Raw genomic sequence first — 23114 nt, 5'->3', positions numbered from 1 at the left:
TAAAAGCGGAATGGAGCCGGTGCTGGTGAGGCCCCCAAGAGGGTCACCCCTGGTGAACCCCGCCACCATACCCAACCCATCCAATCCCCGGGCCCCTAGGTATCTGTGTGCATAATATGTTAGGGTGGGAGCAATCCAGTTACTAAAGGATTGTCCAAAGCCAAACTTATCCAAAGTGGCTATTAGGAATTTACAGCTGACCCGATCAAATGCCTTTTCTGCATCCAGTGAAACAATGGTTGCTTCTTGGTTATTAATAGGTGTGTGATCTATGAGGTTGATTAATCTGCACATGTTAGTAGATGAATGGCTACCCTTTATAAAGCCTGTTTGGTCAGGATGTACGAGGGAAGGCACTACCTTCTCCAGCCTTCCTGCCAAAGCTTTGCAGATTATTTTGAGGTCTGCCTTAATCAGGGATATGGGTCGATAGCTGGATGGTGCTGTGGGATCTTTCCCAGGTTTCATAAGTAAAATAATGTTGGCAGAGTTCATATTTGGATGTATATAATTGTTTTTTTCCTTACTTTCGGTTGTCATTCTGAGAAAGTGGGAGCTAAAGTCAACCAAGACCCTCCCAACACCCGCACAGTACAGCAGATAGAGAGGGACCGCCTGCCGGGCAACCACGTCCACCAGCCCGGGCAGGGCCGGCGGGACCGCCACTGCGGCCCCCAACGCCAGAGAGCAGGGGGGCGCAGGGGGCAGATAGTGCAAGCCCCAGCCCGACCCGTAGAGCAGCCTCCCCACCGCGCCCAGGGGGCCCTACGAGGGGCCCCACCCCAGGGGGGCACCCCAAGCCCCAGACAGGCGGCTCACCACCCAGGAGTCCTGAGCATCCCCCAGCCCCAGGCACAAGTCAGGGCCCCCCAGGCAAGACCCGCCCCCACGCTTCAGGCAGCCCCCCCCGGAAAAAGCAACTGGATCATGTGTCGTATTTACTGTTTGATCTATGACTGGTGAAATAGTTGTCTTATTTTTGTTTGGTTTGAGATGATTTGCCTGAAATTTCCCAGATTTGTTACTGCTCTCAAACCTATATAAGCATAGTCTCTGTAATAAAAACTGTGTTCTTTGATTAGTTATTTCACTTAGTTCAAGTTTAGCTTTCCTTATTTTTTGCAAAGTTTGTTCATCCGGAAAGTTGTTTGGGCTTCTTCCAACAACCTAATTTTTAGCTCTAAACCCACTAGCTTAGATTGTTCCTTGTTTTTTTATGGGATGAGAAGGCGAGTATTTTGCTCTTAGTACATGTCCTGTAAGTCAGTCTAGCTCTGTGAATTCAGCATCCTGAGGGTTAAATTGTCAACCTGTCCTTGGCTTCAGTCTCCGCTTTAGGATCCTTCCACTCAACCTACCAAAATACCAATACCGAGATCTCAATTGAAACAAAGAAGGTCTCAATTGAAATCTGGAATGTGCTGCAATAATTACTGGTTTAATGTGAAAATGTTTTCTAATGACAAGCAATAATTTTTACAGGGTTACTGTTTACTGAAATCATGAATGAATGTTTTCTGAAGATAATCAATCATTACTGGGCACTGGATTTAGTAACTTGAAAAGAATCTATCGGATCAGAACCGGATGACAAAAACTATGTAAAACTATCAAATAAATGAACTCAGTAGGGGTGGGATTATATCAACTCGCTTCTTCTCCTTTGCAAGCAATAAATCAAGCTCTACTTGACTTTAGTTAATGATCACTGTATTTAATTTAGCATATGTGATTTAAGTGTTTTTTTGATTTTACTGTTTTTTTTGTGAATGCACTTCATCATTTCTGTGATGAGTTTGATACATCTGTGTACATTCTTTATTGTATTGACTACAACGCTTGAAATCAATCAATCAAATCAAGAAGCACAAAGTCCCTTTGGAGATCTTTTAATTTAATCATTATTTTCAATCTCTTCTCTCTGGTCCCAGCTCCGTGCACATCCTATGTAGCTAACCTAAGGGTGGACATGCTGTTGTTGAGGTTACACACCTGTATTAGTGATCTTATGGTTGCTATGTGGCATTCTGTATAATACACAGTGTATGGGATGTCATGTTGGGGATCCTGAGTTTCTGAGTGTGTTGTACAGATCAGTAGAAGTGTAGAGTGGCTGGGTTATGTGGCAGCTCAGGTGAAGGGAAGGGGAAAGGAGTGCAGAGGGGAAAGGATTAAGGGAACAGTGAGGGAAAAACAGAACAAACCATTATTTAGCTCACTTTACAGTAAGAACTGTCCAATTTATAAATTCAAGAACAAATTTGCCAAATGCCCTTGGTTAACCCCCGGTCTACAAAATGCTTGTAAAAAGAAAAATAACCTCCATAAAAAATTCTTAAAACAGAGGACAAGAGAAACTGAACAAAGATATAAGTCATATAAAAATAAACTAACTGAAATAACACGTTACAGTAAAAAAGTGTACTTCAATAATCTACTGAATGAAAATAAATACAACGTAAAGCGAGTTTGGGAAATATTAAATAACATCATTAAAAATGGGACAAAAAAGCGAACTTATCCAGATTACTTTACAGATGAGAAGGGTCAAAGCTATGACATCAATGTAGCAGCAAACGGTCTCAATAACTACTTTGTTAACGTGGGTCCAGAGTTGGCAGTGGAAATTCCAAAATGCAAAACTAGCAAAGACAATAACCCACCCATCGAAAGGATCCCACACTCAATCTTTCTCTCTGATGTGAACGAAAATGAACTGATATCAATTGTGAATAATTTCAAGAGTAAAAACTCAACAGATTGTGAGGATATAGATTTGAAAGTTGTGAAAAAAGTCATTTATAGTGTATCTAAGCCTCTAACATACATATGAAACTTATCATTACAAACTGGGAGATTCCCAAACCAAATGAAAATAGCCAAAGTGATTCCTATCTATAAGAGTGGAGACAAACACCAATTTACAAACTATAGACCTGTTTCTCTTCTTCCACAATTCTCAAACATTTTAGAAAAAAATATTCAATGATAAATTAGCTTTATTTATTGAAAAACATAACATTATAAATGAAAACCAATATGGTTTTAGAGAAAATAGATCTACCTCATTGGCTATCATTGATGCTGTGGAGGAAATCACAAATGCTCTGGACAAAAAGAAAAATGCAGCTGGAATTTACATTGACTTAAAAAAAGTATTTGACACTCAATCATGACATCCTACTGGACAAACTGGAAGTGTATGGGATAAGAGGACTAGCGCTAACTTGGGTCAAAAGCTATTTAACGGGAAGAAAACAATTTGTCAAGATTCATGAATATACATCAGAAACCAAAGAGATAAGTTGTGGTGTCCCACAAGGATCAATTCTGGGCCCGCTGCTATTCAATATTTACATAAATGATATATTCAATGTTTCAAAGCTTATGAAACTCATATTATTTGCTGATGACACAAATATATTCTATTCTACAGACAATCAAAGGGAACTTATCAAGGTGGTGAACACAGAGTTAAATAAGATAAAATTATGGATGGATTACAACAAATTATCTTTGAACCTAGATAAAACCAAAGTGATGTTTTTTGGAAACTACAATGCAAATAAAGAGCTCTCAATTGAAGTAAATAATGTCTTAATCGAAAGTGTTACAGAAATAAAATTCTTTGGGGTTTTTATCGATGACAAACTAAGTTGGAAGCCACACATCAGACATACAAACTAAAGTCTCAAAAAGTATTTCAATCGTAAATAAATCTAAACATATATTAGGATACAACAGTAGATATTTATTGTACTGCTCCTTAATATTACCATATTTCACCTACTGTATAGAAATTTGGGGGAATAATTACAAGAGCTCACTTCATCCTCTCTTTCTACTTCAAAAACGAGCCGTCAGAATTGTACATAAGGCTGACTATCATGATCATACAAACAATCTATTTTATCAATCTAGACTTTTAAAACTGTGTGACCTTGTTGATTTTTACACTGCGCAACTTTTATACAGAGCCAGTTGGAAATTGTTACCATCCAACATCCAAAAACAGTTCTTAGAAAATGAAGGAGGCTACAGACTGAGGGGATGTAGGAACTTCAAGATCAAACTGATCAGAACCACAAAGAAAGGTTTCTGTGTGTCGGTGTGGCACTAAACTCTGGAACGGTTTAAGTAATGAACTCAAAAAATGTTCAAATATTCAAGAAAAGTTATAAAGAAACTGTTATTTCAGGATATGAAGATAAGAGGATTTAAGGATCAACAGGTGTTTGAATAATTCCAAATCCATGTGTGAACTTGACTGTGGTGAAATAATCAAAGCTCTTTTAATTAAAACTAATGACTTTTACATTGTAATGTGCAATAATGATTACTGAAATGTTTGAATTACCATCAATAAGCTATTGATTTTATTTACTTGATCTGCAATGTGTAGCAATAATTTCTGGTTTAATCTTATCATGTGTTCTAATAATAATCAATTATTATTACATATCGGTATCGTTACTGTTTACTGAAATCATGAATGAATGTTTTCTGAAGATCATCAATCATTACTAGACACTGGATTTTATTACTTGAAGAGAATCTATTTGATCAGAACCGGATTTAAAACACTGTTAAACTATCCAATGAATGAACTCAGTAGGGGTGGGATTATATAAGCTTGCTTCTTCCCACTCCTTTTCAAGCAATAAATCAAACTCTAATTATACTTTAGTTAATGATCACTGTATTTAATTAAGCAGATGTGATTCAAGTGAGGTTTTTGTTTTGTTTTATTTTCTGTCTTTTTAATCTATGCATTTCATCATTTCTGTAATGAGTTTGATAAATATCTGTAAATTCTTTATTGCTTTGACTACAATGCTTGAAATAAATCAAAAATCAAAATCAAATTATGTACAGGTCTGCAACTGCTAAAAGACACTGGTAGTGATCTAAACTAACGAGGAAAACCTTTATGCCCCATGAGTTATGGTGTGAAACATGAACATAAGAGAGTGTTAGGAGTGTGGATACATATTTGTTTTTTTAGTAGAGCCAGGGGGTGACATTTGGGTAATGCTTTTACTTTGGGTTCAAACCAGCTTCAAGTAGGAAGGTCAAAGGGGAAAGCCTCTCAGCTGACACCATCTTTGTCTTTTTTGTTTCTAAGGGTAAAGGGGGGGAGCGACAGAGCACCCGGAAGCCCTAGTTGATCAGGTCAGACTCACCTTCATCCGCCTTGATTCAATTCTTGACTTGTAGCAGAACTCAACCAGGGCCACCATCATAGCCAGCCCCAGCCCACCAATCAGAATGTAGAAAACTCCCGCCACATTGCTCAGACTGAGCGCGCTTGTCTTGTCCTGCCAGCGTAAAAAGGTGGAGTCAGGGAAAACTAATGACAGTGCTGACAGTCCTTTCATCAACACATAGCTGCACAGATGGACGTTTCACCATAGGGGAGGGGTTTGCATTCAGTGTCTGTGATCTGAGAAGGCAGTTTCTCTCTCTAAACCCATGCAGGTGTGGCTCCATTTACCCGTTACAGGCTCTGAGATGTTCCTGTTTATCTCTAACCCCAGACTAGAGAAAGGTTTACTCCAATGCCATCATCATCACTGTTCTTCCTCTCAAACGTCTCCACCTGCTTCCCTGCATGGATCTCAATAACATCTACGTATCTGATCCTCTGAAGAAGGCATTCCTGATCCATCCTGGTCCTAAAGAGAACCTCAACATCTGCATCTTTACTGCCTCCAGCTCTGCTTCCTGTTTCTAAATAATTTGACCTCTTTTATCGTTAGGATGATTAATTATCTGGTAATATTTGTGAAACAGCGCAACCATGCCTCAAATCTCTGACGGGACTAGACTTTGTCTTTATCACAGGTTTGAACATATCTGACTTTCTCTCAAACTCTGCATGGATCTGAGCTCAAACTGCTACCTTAGATCACAGCCTTTGTAGACGCATCACAGCCATGCACAAAACAGGACGCTTCTCTAGACTGGTCTCCTGCAGCGGTGTCACATGCACACATGCACGACTGCTGTGGACGTCACACTCTTTCCCAACATGCAGCCTGTTGGGGGGATTGCAGCTTTCCCATCCACCATTGTGTTCCAGTATGTAGAAAACTTTTCCAGGATTTGTGGAACTTCAGCTCCTCCTTCAAAATAAAAGTTTCCTTCTATTCCCACAGACGTCTGCAAATTTTAAATAGTTTGTCCTGCGATGAACGGAGATGAATTTTTGGTAAAGAACTTTACCCGTTTCTTTAAGACTCAGAGAGTTGCAGTCTTGGTACCGTTCAACCAAAGACACAATTATGAAGACGTCTACTCACACATTCAAACTAAATTTACCTCACATGTTCACATTTACAAATTTTCATGCACACATTTAACAAACTCACAAACCCATTTCTAGACACAAACAAACACATATTTTATACTTTTATTCACAATTAAAAACACAACCATACTTAACCACACGTCAATTCACACATTTGTACACATTACCAAAAAAGGTTACAAATTCATACACACACACGCACATTTACATTCATACAAATTCAGACACAAAAACACTTTTTCATGCAAACATTCACCAAACTTACAAACAAACGTATAATGGAATTTCCCATTGGACGGCTAATGCTAACGGATCGACCTAAGAGGGGAACTGTATTTGAGCCGCCATAGAATTTTATGACAGTCTTTCCTTCATTCATTTATTCAAACATTCATTCATTCTTACGCTGACACGTCCACACACTTTAATACTATTAACTCACACACACATTGAATTACACGCACAACTACTTCCACTAAGACAGCGGACATTCACACATGCATTTATAGGCACATTCACATACATGTGCAGAGTTAAAAATAAAAACAAAAAAAAAGTGTTTTTTTTTTTATTGCAGCTGAATTTTATTCGCCCTGGGACAGACTGGCAAACTGTCCAGGGTGTCCCTTGCCTTCGCCTACAAGTGGCCAGGATAGGCTCCAGCAGCCTCGTGACCCCCAAAGGGACAAAAAAAGGGCAGAAGAAAAAGATGAAAGCAGCTGAATGAGAAGAACCAGAACATCAGTAGGAACCAGGAAAGCTGCCCGCTGTTGTTCTGAGTTCAGATCATTAGCTTCACCCATTTCAGCATAAAAACAACATTCATTGAGTCGGAGCTAATTTAGTTAATTTAAAGTAAAAATGATTTAAATACTGTGAGTTCCACCTGACAGGAAGCTGAGCAGAACCAGCAGAGCGCCCACGAAGCTAAACTGACGTGAAAACAGGAAATCAAAATGTTTTCCTCACTTTACTCTTTGAAAGGTTATGTTGGTTCATAAAAGTGGAATTTTAATTTGTTTTGTTGTAAATTTGAAATGTCAGATTTAAAACATGGATGTTTGAAGAGTCATTAGTATTTGTTCGGTAAAAGACGTCGGAAGTTTGGAAGTTTAGTCCTCATCAGGGTCTGAGTGAATGGAGTGGTGAATCTGACCATTACTGGTTACCGTGGTTACCATGAGGAACTTTCCACTAGCCCTGCTTCCTCTCCGCTCTGCTTCACTGTTCACGGCACCGGCCGTCACTTTGGTGGTTTATTCTACCAAACAATAGTGTTGCAGGACGATCTGACAGAGCAGTCAAACACAAAACAACAAGCACACATTTTCAGTCAGTGTTTCTGTAAGGGTTGATGTGTGGAAAGGCTGAGATGGGGGTGGCTGGGGGGAGCATTGAGAGGTTTACCAACACATAATCAAAGAACCGGATGGAGTCACCTCCAGAACTGACCTTTCTGCCGGAGTCCTTGTGTCCACACTCTCCCTTGTCATACCACCACTTGTTTTTCAACTTGTCTAAGACGGCTTGTTCATTGAGCTTCAGTACTGCTAGGTTAACTGGGATTCTTCAAAAAGGGGGGAGGGAAATAACATAAATAACATTATGCACTTCCATGTTATCTTATGTTATTATTGAGCTGCTACTGCTGCAGCAGTGTCTTAGTTAGAGTGACATTAGCAGTACAGACGCTTTGAACGCGACAGTGAACACCAACAACAGAAACAAACAGCCACAAACACGGAAAACCAAGAAAATGTCAGCATCAAAGTGATAATAATACTCCATCTAGCTTCGATGGCCTGACTCCCTAAGTGCAAGATGTGTATTACTGTATCACTTTGAGTAACCGGCAAAAACAGAGAAGCCTCTGGGAATCAGATCGTTAGGCCTGAAGTCCAGAGAAAGTTGGATTAGGAGCTGTGTTCTGAAGAACCATCAACAGTTCAGAACTCAAATGTACCGAATCAAGAATCTGACTGATCAGAGGAGCATTTTACAACATGCTGTCTCCTCCAAAGCAGCTGCTTTACATTTGGTTACCTAGGCTACCTCCTTGCATTTCATCGCACAGGTTTTTTTTTTGCTTGTTCGTGAAAATGACAAAGTCACGAGCACATCTCATGCACAGATGCTTGCACTTAAAAATAATAATCTGAAAGGAGGGCCGTAATAGAGCTTATGTAGTTATCATTTGCTCACAAGCTGTTATCGCATTAATATGAAGTGCTGACTATACAGGATATGATGTTTCTGTTCTGCCCGATTGAATGACGCACTGTCATGAAATCAACCCCTCCCTTCAATAAAAACAGACTCTATGAATGGGAAAACTGGACTCCTCTTTTGCAGTTTGCATTGTGACAGACGGGCTTCTCCTTTTGCAGAAGTCTAACAAATTCTCGCTTCCTGTGTGGTTATTCTCTTTGTTAAGAAATAGTCATAACCCTGACAGGTAGCTAGATACTTTCACTATTGCTTTGAGTGCGTGGGTATTGAAATGTGCTCTACCAGTTGTCTGAACAGGCAGTTAAAGGGTCAAAGCTACCATCTTCCTTTGGAAAGATCTTTTCCTTCAACCTTTTCAAAACCAAACCAGATGGATTAACTGTTATAACCAACCAAAGCATTTGAGTCTGACATGCATGTGACCCTGACCCACCTGATCTTAAATGAGCCATCTCGCTCCAGACTTTTTATCATCTAATAACTTGCACAATAACAGTACTACTGTGACAGGTACAGTATGTACCACGGTGAAGACGGCATTTACAGTATCTGGTTGTTCTTTTCTTTTCTTGCATAATTATTATTATTATTCGCCTCGTTTGTCAGAATCCAATGTCTGCTTGTAAAGTCTCCCATAAGTCTATGAGACGATCTTTGTCAGATCCTCCTAACCTGCTGTTCTTTTCTGTTGTTCTTCGGGGTTTGAGTACTATCAAGGTGACTTTGTCATTTCAAAGTTTGTTTTACTGTGGCTTTAAGTCAAGTTTTTCAATCAGTCTGTGGAACTACATACCAACCAGACATGATGATCACATGGTCATAATTTCACATCACTCATTAAAAATAATTTTTAAATTGAAATATGGCTGATGATGCAGAGTAGAAGGAAAACCTCTCATTATAAAATGAATCAGTCAAACAGAAGCCAGAAGGAAGGGATTCTGATTTTCTTCCTACTCTGTTTCATTCTGAAACAGTGAGGTTGTTGCCGGTTACCCCAGTAAGCCATTGCCTGTCGTATCCTGTTGTGGTTATGGTGATCTGACCTTGGAGTCCCCGCCCCTGGTGCCGCACTCTCCCTTGTCATACCACCATCTGTTTTTCAATTTGTCCAACAGGCCCTGCTCGTTCAGTTTTAATACTGCCAAGTTTACGGGGTTTCTACGGGAATGATAGCAACAATAGAGGATAAGCAGGAGCTCTGTGTTAAAGAAGATGGTCACGGTGAAGACGGCTACACCGTCACATGTACGTGTCACAGTGAAGACAGCAACACCATCACATGTACGTACCACGGTGAAGACAGCAACACCATCACATGTACGTACCACGGTGAAGACGGCAACACCGTCACATGTATGTACCACGGTGAATACAGCAACACCGTCACATGTACGTGTCACGGTGAAGACGGCAACACCATCACATGTATGTACCACGGTGAAGACAGCAACACCATCACATGTATGTACCACGGTGAAGACGGCAACACCATCACATGTACGTGTCACGGTGAAGACGGCAACACCGTCACATGTACGTGTCGTGGTGAAGACGGCAACACCATCACATGTACGTGTCACGGTGAAGACGGCAACACCATCACATGTACGTGTCACGGTGAAGAGGGCAACACCATCACATGTACGTGTCGTGGTGAAGACGGCAACACCATCACATGAATGTGTCGTGGTGAAGACGGCAACACCATCACATGAATGTGTCGCCGTGAAGACGGCAACACCATCACATGTACGTGTCACGGTGAAGAGGGCAACACCATCACATGTATGTACCACGGTGAAGACAGCAACACCATCACATGTATGTACCACGGTGAAGACGGCAACACCATCACATGTACGTGTCACGGTGAAGACGGCAACACCGTCACATGTACGTGTCGTGGTGAAGACGGCAACACCATCACATGTACGTGTCACGGTGAAGACGGCAACACCGTCACATGTACGTGTCACGGTGAAGAGGGCAACACCATCACATGTACGTGTCGTGGTGAAGACGGCAACACCATCACATGTACGTGTCACGGTGAAGAGGGCAACACCATCACATGTATGTACCACGGTGAAGACAGCAACACCATCACATGTATGTACCACGGTGAAGACGGCAACACCATCACATGTACGTGTCACGGTGAAGACGGCAACACCGTCACATGTACGTGTCGTGGTGAAGACGGCAACACCATCACATGTACGTGTCACGGTGAAGACGGCAACACCATCACATGTACGTGTCACGGTGAAGACGGCAACACCATCACATGTACGTGTCACGGTGAAGACGGCAACACCGTCACATGTACGTGTCGTGGTGAAGACGGCAACACCATCACATGTATGTACCACGGTGAAGACAGCAACACCATCACATGTATGTACCACGGTGAAGACGGCAACACCATCACATGTACGTGTCACGGTGAAGACGGCAACACCGTCACATGTACGTGTCGTGGTGAAGACGGCAACACCATCACATGTACGTGTCACGGTGAAGACGGCAACACCGTCACATGTACGTGTCACGGTGAAGAGGGCAACACCATCACATGTACGTGTCACGGTGAAGAGGGCAACACCATCACATGTACGTGTCACGGTGAAGACGGCAACACCATCACATGAATGTGTCGCCGTGAAGACGGCAACACCATCACATGTACGTGTCACGGTGAAGAGGGCAACACCATCACATGTACGTCTCGCAGTGAAGACGGCAACACCATCACATGTACGTGTCACGGTGAAGAGGGCAACACCATCACATGTATGTACCACGGTGAAGACAGCAACACCATCACATGTATGTACCACGGTGAAGACGGCAACACCATCACATGTACGTGTCACGGTGAAGACGGCAACACCGTCACATGTACGTGTCGTGGTGAAGACGGCAACACCATCACATGTACGTGTCACGGTGAAGACGGCAACACCATCACATGTACGTGTCACGGTGAAGACGGCAACACCATCACATGTACGTGTCACGGTGAAGACGGCAACACCGTCACATGTACGTGTCGTGGTGAAGACGGCAACACCATCACATGTACGTGTCACGGTGAAGACGGCAACACCATCACATGTACGTGTCGTGGTGAAGACGGCAACACCATCACATGAATGTGTCGCCGTGAAGACGGCAACACCATCACATGTACGTGTCACGGTGAAGAGGGCAACACCATCACATGTACGTGTCGCAGTGAAGACGGCAACACCATCACATGTACGTGTCACGGTGAAGAGGGCAACACCATCACATGTACGTGTCGTGGTGAAGACGGCAACACCATCACATGTACGTGTCACGGTGAAGAGGGCAACACCATCACATGTACGTGTCACGGTGAAGAGGGCAACACCATCACATGTACGTGTCGCAGTGAAGACGGCAACACCATCACATGTACGTGTCACGGTGAAGAGGGCAACACCATCACATGTACGTGTCACGGTGAAGACGGCAACACCATCACATGTACGTGTCACGGTGAAGAGGGCAACACCATCACATGTACGTGTCACGGTGAAGACGGCAACACCATCACATGTATGTACCACGGTGAAGACGGCAACACCATCACATGTACGTGTCACGGTGAAGACGGCAACACCGTCACATGTACGTGTCGTGGTGAAGACGGCAACACCATCACATGTACGTGTCACGGTGAAGACGGCAACACCATCACATGTACGTGTCGTGGTGAAGACGGCAACACCATCACATGTACGTGTCACGGTGAAGACGGCAACACCGTCACATGTACGTGTCGTGGTGAAGACGGCAACACCATCACATGTACGTGTCACGGTGAAGACGGCAACACCATCACATGAATGTGTCGCCGTGAAGACGGCAACACCATCACATGTACGTGTCACGGTGAAGAGGGCAACACCATCACATGTACGTCTCGCAGTGAAGACGGCAACACCATCACATGTACGTGTCACGGTGAAGAGGGCAACACCATCACATGTACGTGTCGTGGTGAAGACGGCAACACCATCACATGTACGTGTCACGGTGAAGACGGCAACACCATCACATGTACGTGTCGTGGTGAAGACGGCAACACCATCACATGTACGTGTCACGGTGAAGACGGCAACACCGTCACATGTACGTGTCGCAGTGAAGACGGCAACACCGTCACATGTACGTGTCGTGGTGAAGAGGGCAACACCATCACATGTACGTGTCACGGTGAAGAGGGCAACACCATCACATGTACGTGTCGTGGTGAAGACGGCAACACCATCACATGTACGTGTCACGGTTAAGACGGCAACACCGTCACATGTACGTGTCACGGTTAAGACGGCAACACCGTCACATGTACGTGTCGCGGTTAAGACGGCAACACCGTCACATGAACATGCTTATGACAGTAGCAGTGCAGTCATTGAATGAATAGATTTGTCGTCTTTCAGCTCTCACTTCAAATTGATGGTTGTGTTTGCCACATCCTGCTGGTTTGAATTCTGCAGACTGCACTCCGTTCTTTCACGTCTTCATTTGGTCTGCTTTACTTTCACACTGCACTTTTGAGACAGGACCAAATACCCTGAACATCATCACACAGTCACAACAGCTGCTTGTTTGGGGACCAAGAAATTAAGTATAGTTTTCAGTTTCTGGCGTCTCTGCTGTTCATGCGACAATGGTCGCAGGAAGTTTTTAACCAAACTCTTTGGTTGTTGATGAAAAATCAGTTTGACCAAATTTCTAACAGTTTAAAAAAAATGTAATCCCCTCTTAAAACTTGATAATAAAGCCCTGAGGAGAAACTTCTAATCTAATCCTAATCTAATTCTAAAACAGCCAAGTCCGTTCAGAGCAGGACTTCAGTGATGTCCATTACTTTACGTTCAACAACTTATGACAATTCGAACGTACAGACATGGATCTATATTTCTGATCGGGATTGTTGAGCAGGATCAACAGTAAAGTAATCTGGAGGTAAAGGGAACGAAAAGATTTATTTTTAACTGGACATAGAGACCTGTCAGCTGATGCTGGTTATGTACTGTATTTCCAAGAATATTCCAGTAAGGGTCAAATAAAAATTAATTAGTTACAAAAAGACAGGCATAGCTTGTATAACCTACACTCTTCAGAACAATCTGCATCCTGAACATCGCTCTAAACACCGGCCGTCTCCTAAAAGGAAGTTGCATCATACAACTAACTGGATGTTTGGCCCAATCTGGATTCTAAATATATAAAAAGTTTTCTCCAGCAACTTGTGTCTTCCATGGTATTTTCCAGCACAGGTCTCTGAACTTTTTTTTTATTTACTTTATTCATCCCACAATTGGGAAATTCTTTCTCTACATTTGACCCATCCCCTGGGGGGGGAGCGGTGAGCTGCAGGCTGGCCGTGCTCGGGGAGTGACAGCTGGCAGGGGAAAGCGGGGATCGATCTGCCAACCCTTCGGTCGTTGGACGACCTGCTCTAGCGCCTGAGCTAAACTGCCACCCTGTACTTGGATTGGGGTTAGGACTCTGACATAAAATATTATCTCTGCATGTTTGGAACCGGACCACTGCCCCAACAAAAGCTATATTGGGCGTGAGAGCAGGCCCCTCCCCCAATATGGTTTGCAATCATAAACAAACGTAAATTAATCATAAGGTGGGAGGTGCCGCTGATTTCATTTGACACTGGAGCAGATTTTACGATTTCCCATTGAGGCCCACTGGAAATCAAACGTACCAAATGATCTGATGGAAGCAGCCGAGTTTGTTATGTGAGGCGCCACTTTTGATGGTGAGGTAAGCCATCCCTACAGGTTACATCAGACGTCACTGACAGTCTGATTCCATCTTCCTTTCGTCTTACTTGCTTGGGAAAGTCGCCTTTCTCTTCCGACATGGCTGCACACCAAGGCTCAAAGATCTATGAAGACGTGGGTTAACCAGTCCTGACCTGTGCTCACAAACCTTCAAACTTCCGATAAGCTTTCCTGAACCTGTGGGAACATTTTCGGAGCTGCATTTGGAACGTTCTATGAGATAATGCGGATCAGAAGGAGGTGTTCCTGAAGGCTGATGCCTGTGGCAGCAGGCGGGACGTGTCTTAAATCAGGTAAAATAAGATCTTAAGGCCGGAAACTAGACCAGTGTGTTAAATGAAAGTTTTTACTGATCTGCCCTTCGACTGCTCACACTGGGGTTGTAGAGAAGCCACACAGTTACGATTCATGGTTTTTTCCTGGTTTGAGTGGAACTCAGCAGCAGAAGTTTGGATGTGACCAGTAAAAATCCTGGCTGGAATGGCGGGATGGTGACCTCTGAAGTGTTTAGGAAAAACAGGGCTTTTGTGTTTCATTCAGAGTTAGTTAAGCGGCTGAAATGATGCGTCATGTGTCTGCAGTTTGGCTCTAAAGGCTGACTGCTGCAATTTTATGCACTGAGACACTTCAAAGATCACACTTTAAAGCAGATGATCTTAGAGCAGAGCCAAGGTTTCTAAGGGGGACTTATGGGTAAAACTCAAGGTTTCATTTTTTCCTTTACAGCAAAGAAAAGATAAATATGTAAATAAACCCACCCATCTGAACTGAATGTGAAATGTTTCCCTTTTTCTCACAAAACAAGGCAAGAGCATCATCCCGTCCCGCAGCTGATCATTAAAACATATTTATTCCTGTTTAACGGACAGAGCTGCAACAATGTGCAATACACAATCATATAATTAACAGGAGGCTCCAGCAGCATCAGACAAGAATAATTTTAAAGGAAAGCTGAAAGCTTCCCTGTTTTTCTGGAGGTTCACTCACTTAAACATTTCTCTGCAAACAGATCCAACTTTTACTGAACCCTGTGCTGTTTTTTTTCTGTGTTTTTTTTACTTGAATGTTGCCAACTTTAGTGCGTTTTGTTTTCGATGACATCACTGCCTGGGGAGACTTCATAGGGGGGTGGGGCACAGTTCTCATGTGACACCACGAAGGGCGGTTAAGGTGCTTTCCGGTCAACGAGCACCACTGACACCAGTTCTAAAGCTGAACTCTGTGCCAGAAACAGGTTTTGCTTTAAGGCTTAAACATTAGAGTCCATGTCTTAATCACAAGGCCGCTTTTCTGTTTGTGTGTGGGAAAAAGGTCTAGACTGTAGAGGAAGAGGAGATTCATGGATGTTGAAGAGGACATAAGGGTTGATGGTGTGAAAAGAGAGCATCTGAAGAGCTAAGAAGAAGAGACCAGCCTAACATTTTATGACGCAAACAACAAAGAGATCCATCAATTTTTCCGCTGCTCAGTTAAACCGCCAAACCCAGTGAGTTAGGCATTTCCAGGTTGAAAACATTCAAACTGTAAAAAAAGGCAGAAAACTGTTAACAAATATACATTCTGGCCTCAAGTCACTCACTGGATGAACTCTTCTACGACTGATTTTACTTAAGAAGTTTGTTCTGTAAAAGTCTCAAAAAATGTTTTGTGTCTCAGTAAAATATATTCTCTGGTTTCATCTCACATACAGGAAGACATTTGAGTGATTCAGAGTTTTTGCATTTGTTGATTTGGACCGTGTTCTGTTTAGTGGTTAGCTACATTTGTTCAAACTAAAATTTGACTGGAAATTCGTAGAAAGAAATTGTAATAATAATAATAAATTTTATTTGTATAGCGCTTTAAATGGCACACAAAGACGCTTTACAACACGTGAGAAACAGTTAATAAGAGCAGAGCTAATACAATAGAAATACTAATAAAAACATAGAAGACAGATTAAAGATTAAAAGCTATTTTAAAAAGATGAGTTTTAAGTGATTTTTTAAAAACTGGGAGGTCAGTGCAGTCTCTGAGATGTTGGGGCAGAGTGTTCCATAGGGTTGGAGCAGCAATGGAGAAGGCTCTGTCTCCACAATTTCGACGCTTGGTCCGACAGGGGAGAGACAGAAGGTTAGCATGGGACGAGCGCAGAGAGCGGGAAAGGGTGTGACGCTGGAGGAGATCGGTGAGGTATGGTGGGGCCAGGTTATGAAGGGCTTTGAAAGTGATGAGGAGGACTTTGAATTTGATACGCTGATCAATGGGGAGCCAGTGAAGGTTCTGAAGGACGGGGGTGATGTGTTCACGGGAGCGGGTGTGTGTGAGCAGACGGGCAGCAGAGTTCTGAATGTATTGCATCATATTTATTATTCTGGAGGGTGTACCAAGGAGTATGCTATTGCAATAATCTAACTGGGAGGTAATAAAGGCAAGAATGAGGGTTTCAGCAGCAGCAAAGGAGAGGGATGAACGGAGATACAAGACTGACTTGTTGTTTTACCCGACAGCAGCCGAGTTTGGAAAATCACAACAGGTTGGACAGACTGACAACAGAGACTGACAAGTGGATAGGGACGCGCAAACAAGGGGCCAGTGCAGTCAGACACGCAGACAGACAAACAGTAGTCAGGCAGGTGGTCCACAGTCATAAACGCAATGCAGACAGACCAACAACGCAGTCAGACACCCAGAAAAATGAAGTGCGCAGTCAGACCCGCTAACAGTAGAACAATGTTGTCTTACACGCAGACAGAAGGAAAACGCAGACAAACATGCAGACAGGGGCCAGCGCAGTCGAAAAGGGCAGACATTGCAGTCAACACATAGAACGGTGGACAGATGTAGACAGAAGAGAAACAGACAGGACACACAGATTAAAGGCTGATCACATAGACAGACGCCAGAAACTAACAAACAGCTGAAAACATTTATGACCGTTTTCAGTGGAAAACTCTCATTCATCCAGAATATTTGACATCATTCTTTAGCTCATGGATTAAACCATTCATTTACAGGAACAAAGACTAAAGTTGAATTTTCTTCTGTTTTCAGCTTCAAAGTTCTATTGGTAAAGTAATTGCAGGTAAAAGCATCAGGTCAAAGGTCAGTAGGTTAAAAAAATTCCGTAACAGGAAAAATAGTTTTTCACAGTAAATTATCCAATAAGGTAAGTTCCAGGAGTTTGTTTTGTCTGGACTCACAGGTGGAAAGAGGTCTGCATCTGCTCATTCAAGGACTTTGGAGGACTTTAAGTACATTCTACTAAAAATAAAAATTAGTATTTATAAGGCAATTCCTGAAGCAAAGGCAAAGTGTTACTGTGTGTGCACACGTGAGAATGTTTTGTCTGCTTTTGTATGTGTTTGGATGTGGGGGGTGTCTTAACCCTACCGATACATTTACCTGTAAAAGTTACATTTTTATCTGTGGTCATGCATGTCTTCATGGTCTTCCAGCTAGTTGTAAATGGGTCGCCATCGTGCATTTTTCCGTGGTTTGCATGATTTTGTTAAACAAGATTACGTCTGAGTCCTTCCCTTCTGCGTTTTTCTGGATAAATGTCCGTCTTCCAGGTAGGAAAGGACTCAAAATGTAAAATCGTTGATCCACTAAAAGCCCGTTTCAAATCTACATAGCGGGTTAACATAATGTGAGGTTCAGGGGCCAGGGTGGGTTAGTTTGTTTCGCATTCTAGATTGGTTGTGGGGTTTCCGGGTTCTTTGGGCCTTTATTTTGGTTACTTCCGGGTTCTCCCGTTTGTGTTGTCTCCACCTTTACTTCTGTTTATGAATTGCACCTGTTCGCACACCTGTTGTTCATCATTGCTGTGTATTCAAGTTCCTCTACCCAGTGTCTGTCACGGGATCGTTTTGCATTCTTTGTACTTCGAGTGTCTGCTTTGAGATTAAAGGGAAGATAGAAAAACTTTGATTCAACGTACCTCTGTGTTCCTGCTTTTGCATCCACGCGTCGAGCCTGACACATAAAGGTTTACCAAATGCAAATATCCTTAGTGATATTTGCTGCACACTCTACTGTGGTGGAGCGCAACCACTATGCTGCTCAACCAATAGAAAAGCGTAGTTTCTGAATGTATTCTTGCATTTGTGTAAATAATAAAAAACAAACTTCAAAAAAAGATCTGAACATTTCTATGAACACATATATTTCGAGGGTCTGTTAAATAAATAAGAATTTAGGATAGTTTGGCCTAATATATGGGTACTCTGCTCTATTTACTTTGACTCATCTTTGTGTTTGAAAATCTGCTCCGATGAAAATTGTTTTTTTGGTGTTTTTAACATTCATGAGGCATTTTCGGATGATGGAGGACAGATAAAGAATGTAAACTTAAAATGTCATTCCTGAGTATTTCTTTATTCAAATCGATGTGAATCAGGAGCAGATGAGAAAAAATGCTGTTTAAAAAAGATCGTAAAAACAACAATGGGCGGGGCCACAGTCTTCCTGCTCCGCCCCATTCTGATCATCCAAGTCAATTTTATTTGTATAGCCCAAATTCAAACAACAGTCTTCTGGATGGGCTTCGTACCGGTAATTGTAATGAATACATAGAATTTAATAGAAAAATTCTAACCTGAACTAACTAAACAGACTAAACTTAACTGGGAATCTCTGCCTTTAGACCCTCCTTCTCCACTGACAGAGTAACAGATCCATGAACGTCTTTGTTTTCCTGGTCTGAGCTGGACTCTGAATCAGAACTGGACGGATGGATGGATCTGATGCTGCTGCCGTTTTTGTTACACTGCTAATGTTAGGTTGGGGTGTGAGGGATGATGGGAAATGAGTGCATGCTTGCTCTACGCCAAGAGTCCTGTCCAAAACCCAGAGGTGAATTTCTGATGAACTCCTGCCGCTCTGCAGAAACTAAGTCCTGGAAAACAACAAGGTTTTTGGATTTTCTTCACTAAAAGACGTTTCACGCTTTTACGCTTTGGGACGACCTTGAACTGATACTTTTGAAGTGAACTGACTTGTGAAAATAAAAAAGCTGATGAAGATGATGTCACATGAAGATGATATTGTCAGTGTCTAAACGTTTGGACACCTCCAGCAACATGAGACACAGAGGCTTCAGGGACTGAATTAAAAAAAATCACTTTTAAAGGTTTTTTTAATTTTTCCAAAAAAATTATGACCTGATGGTGTCCAAAACTGCAACAAGGGCTTGTGCCAAATTTTAATATCATTGTTTTGTAAAGAGGAAGCTGATCTGAACGTGTCTGGCAATATTTTCAAACTAAAAGCTCTGTCTGATTCTGTAATTTTTTTAAAGTCATAAAATAAATACATTTATTTTTAACAACATTTACAGATGTGGCAAATACTTTTATTATTTAGGCTAATTATTTTGTGATTTTTTTTTTAGAATGACAAAGAGGATCATGTTGCATAAAATCTTTGACTGCCAGCTGCCAATTAGATGTCAGAGAAAAAAATGTGGATCCTGAAACTAGGATTGGAGCATTTCTGCTCACAATACACAGACAAGGACCAAATAAGGCCAGGACCCGCCCAACCAAGCAGTACCTGAGTGGTGATCCTTTGGGCGTGGCCACTCCGTAGCCTTTGGAGTCCAGGTTTCCTCCCACCTTCATGGTGTCGCAGGGCTTCCTCTGTTCGATGTACTCGTTCATGGAAGACTCCAACAGGTAGGCGTACTTCCCCTTTGACTTCCGGACTCGCATCACTCCATCCGTGGTGCTCCTGACAAAAACGGAGGGTTCTGCGCTGCGCATGTATGACCACATCTTCTCAAACACGGCGATCTTTGAGCGCTGGAGCCCATCAAGGAGAAGACCACATGAAAAAAAGACGAGAAAGGCTTTAAGAAGTGAGGAGCCAGCAAAGTTCATCCTTTCAATTCTGGTGAGTATTTTTACCCCTGAATGCTTCTTGAGTCTGTGTTCTAACATCTCTGTGAGAACAACGACTAACTGAAAAACCACTGAAGAAGAAGCTTCTAATCTTCAAAGAAATTCTGTCAGTCTTTTGGACAGCTTTGAAAGGAAGGCATCTAAGCCCCCACAGTGTTATTTAAAACTGCCCAAAAATAAAGGCGTCTAATCATTTCTGACTCGGAAATGTTGTCTTTTTTTTTTTTTGCAAATCTAGACCTTTTGTTCTACGTCTCCTGGTTGCAGAACAAAAGCAGAAACAAATCAGAACAGCAGCAAAGCGATCGTTCGGCCGTCCTGTGAAGAATCTCAGATTTGCCAAAGAACCTGCAGCCGCTAGAATCTGGTTTCAGATAATCCAGCTTTTGGCAGCATTAACACTGATCAATGTTTCTGACATGACACTAACAAATAAAATGGTAAGATCTTTGCACATCTTTAACATTCTGCCTGAATCTTTTCAAACAAAATCTATAAATAACTAAATTCCTCTCTCGACCACATTTCCAAGATACAGGATGGCGTTTCTGTCAGAGCCCTCCTGTGCGTTTGTTCAGATGGGATTATGAGTCACTTTTACACATTTATGTTTCCAGACTCAAATATAATCTCAAAGCTAAAATATGACTTTCCTATGTGCCATAAATTGAAAAGCTGCAGTTGCTGAAACATTACTCATTGTGCCACTGAAGATGTTTTTCCTGCAACTTTTTATTTCTAATTCAAAATAATAATAGTATTGCTTTAAAAATGTGGCACTAGTATAACTCCATATGGTTCCTGTGAAGCGGATCCTCAAACTGTAAACTTGTGGAATTTGGGATTTAGTGATGTCATTAGCAATTATTTACGGTCAGGAAACCCCCACCCCAACCCCCCACACACACATAAAAGACTGCTGCTAAATGCACATTGTCACTATAATGATTCAAGACTGTGTTTTTTAATACTGAATGCCGAGTCCTATTTTATTTTATTTCATTCTGCTTTTATTCTATTCTATTGCTTTCTTTTCTTTGCACTGTCTTACTAGAGAGGGACAACATCTCGTCTCACCTCTGAACTTTCACTATGTGTGAATCTGTTTCACTTTGTACATGTATGACTGAGTTGCAACACATCCGAGCAATCTGAATACTACATTTGCAGATGATACCACTGTTGTCTCTATGGTAAGTTCAAATAATCAAACATATTGTAGAGTAGAGGTAGACAATGTTGTTTGTTGGAGTAAAGAAAATAAACTTATGAACATTTCGTAACCCTTGTGCTATCCTTGACACTTTAACATTGGGAGTTGGGTCATCTAGACCCACTAGACAGTGCTCTGAACCTTTTTTCTTCAATGATTTGTGATCTTCACTGGTGTTCATGGATTACATGAAATCTTTCCACCTTTATCCACCTTTGTCATGGTAGAGAGAACACGTCAATGGAAGGGGGGGGGGGGTCATAGGACAGCACAAGGGTTAAACTTGAGCTAATAATTGATTTTAGACCTAGTGATGGATACATGTAGGTTTTGATGGCAATCCCCAAAGATTTGAGCTGGATTCAGAATTTTATAAATATTGCATGAAATCAGTCAAAACATCCCAACTCCTCACCCTGAAGAACTCTTTGGTGGAGCCTCCATCCAACGTTCCGTAGGCTATTTCGGTCTGCTTCGCCAAATCCTCTGCACTCTCTATGGGAGAGACCATCCTCTCCACTGTCAGAAAAGCCGCAAGGTTGGCTGTGTAGGATGAGATGATGATGAGGGTGAAAAACCACCAAACCCCTCCCACGATACGACCAGAGAGAGACCTGGTGAAGAGAGGATGGACATGATCAAATTCAGGCCTTTGCTGAATTAAGTTCATTTGTTTACAGATAATTGTTTATGAAAACGTCTGTGATTTCAGTCACACACAATAACACCTGATATAATAGTCCTTTATATTCTATAAGAATAATCAAAAGTTTGACAGAGCTGCTTCAAAACAGCTTAACGCCAAACAGACATCACTTCCCCAAACTCACAATCTCATGCACACAAAACTGAGCTAGAACCAGCCTCACACAAAAGTGACACTGGTTTGAAAAAAAAAATATTCCCAGAAACTGGTGGTGTAGGACCCGAAATGCTGGAGACCAGGTTTAATTGCAGAAAGTTGAACATTATATAATCGAAACACTCAAACTGGAGAACTCAACCCTCATAAATTCCTTAGAGTCACATAGTTTGTCGTCTGCAGGTGGGTGGAGTGCTCCTGCCCCAGATGGAGCAGTTTAACCCTTGTGCTATCTTAGATGACCCCCCCCCCCCCCCTTCCATTGATGTGTTCTCCCTACCATGACAAAGGTGGATAAAGGTGGAAAGATTTCATGTAATCCATGGACACCAGTGAAGATCACAAATCATTGAAGAAAAAAGGTTCAGAGCACTGTCTAGTGGGTCTAGATGACCCCACTCCCAATGTTACAGTGCCTAGGATAGAACAAGGGTTACGTATCTTGGGATCTTGTTCACCCATCAGGGAAGATCGAAGCATCAGATTGACAGGCTGATTGGCGAGGCGTCCGCTGTTATGTGGTTGCTTTGGTGGTCCGTTGTGGTAACGAGAGAGCTGAGCCAAAAAATGAAGCTGACCTAAAGAACCAGGTCCGAATTCAAGCGGCTGAAATGAGCCTTCTCTGTACAGTGGCCGGACGCTCCCTTAAAGATAGGGTGATAACCTCGGTCATCCGGAGACAGCATCTGATGCCTCCTGGATGCCTTCCTTGTGAGGTATTCCAGGTATGTTCCACTGGATGGAGGCCCCGGGGGAGTCTTGGCATCTTTACTTTGTC

General features: G+C 42.3%; 1 protein-coding gene across 4 annotated transcripts in view; it reads right to left on the bottom strand.

Annotated features, from left to right (window-relative positions):
- LOC101167340 (glutamate receptor 1) overlaps positions 1-23114 on the bottom strand; it is a 92942-nt gene that overhangs the window by 5200 nt on the left and 64628 nt on the right. Inside the window, exons 14-17 of one of the 4 annotated variants that reach the window (XM_023962453.2) lie at positions 21890-22088; positions 19915-20162; positions 7763-7877; positions 5184-5318 (exon numbers count right to left, since the gene is read on the bottom strand). In XM_023962453.2, coding sequence (XP_023818221.1) covers positions 5184-5318; positions 7763-7877; positions 19915-20162; positions 21890-22088 — 697 coding nt within the window. Of the gene's footprint in view, positions 1-5183; positions 5319-7762; positions 9701-19914; positions 20163-21889; positions 22089-23114 lie in introns of those variants that run through there. The other 3 variants (XM_023962454.2, XR_013647510.1, XR_013647511.1) reach the window with 3 other exon arrangements.

Source organism: Oryzias latipes, chromosome 14 (genome assembly GCF_053564925.1).
Source record: "Oryzias latipes strain Hd-rR chromosome 14, Olatipes_Hd-rR_3.1".
Lineage (NCBI taxonomy): Eukaryota > Metazoa > Chordata > Actinopteri > Beloniformes > Adrianichthyidae > Oryzias > Oryzias latipes.
This window is presented reverse-complemented; position numbering and strand designations above follow the sequence as displayed.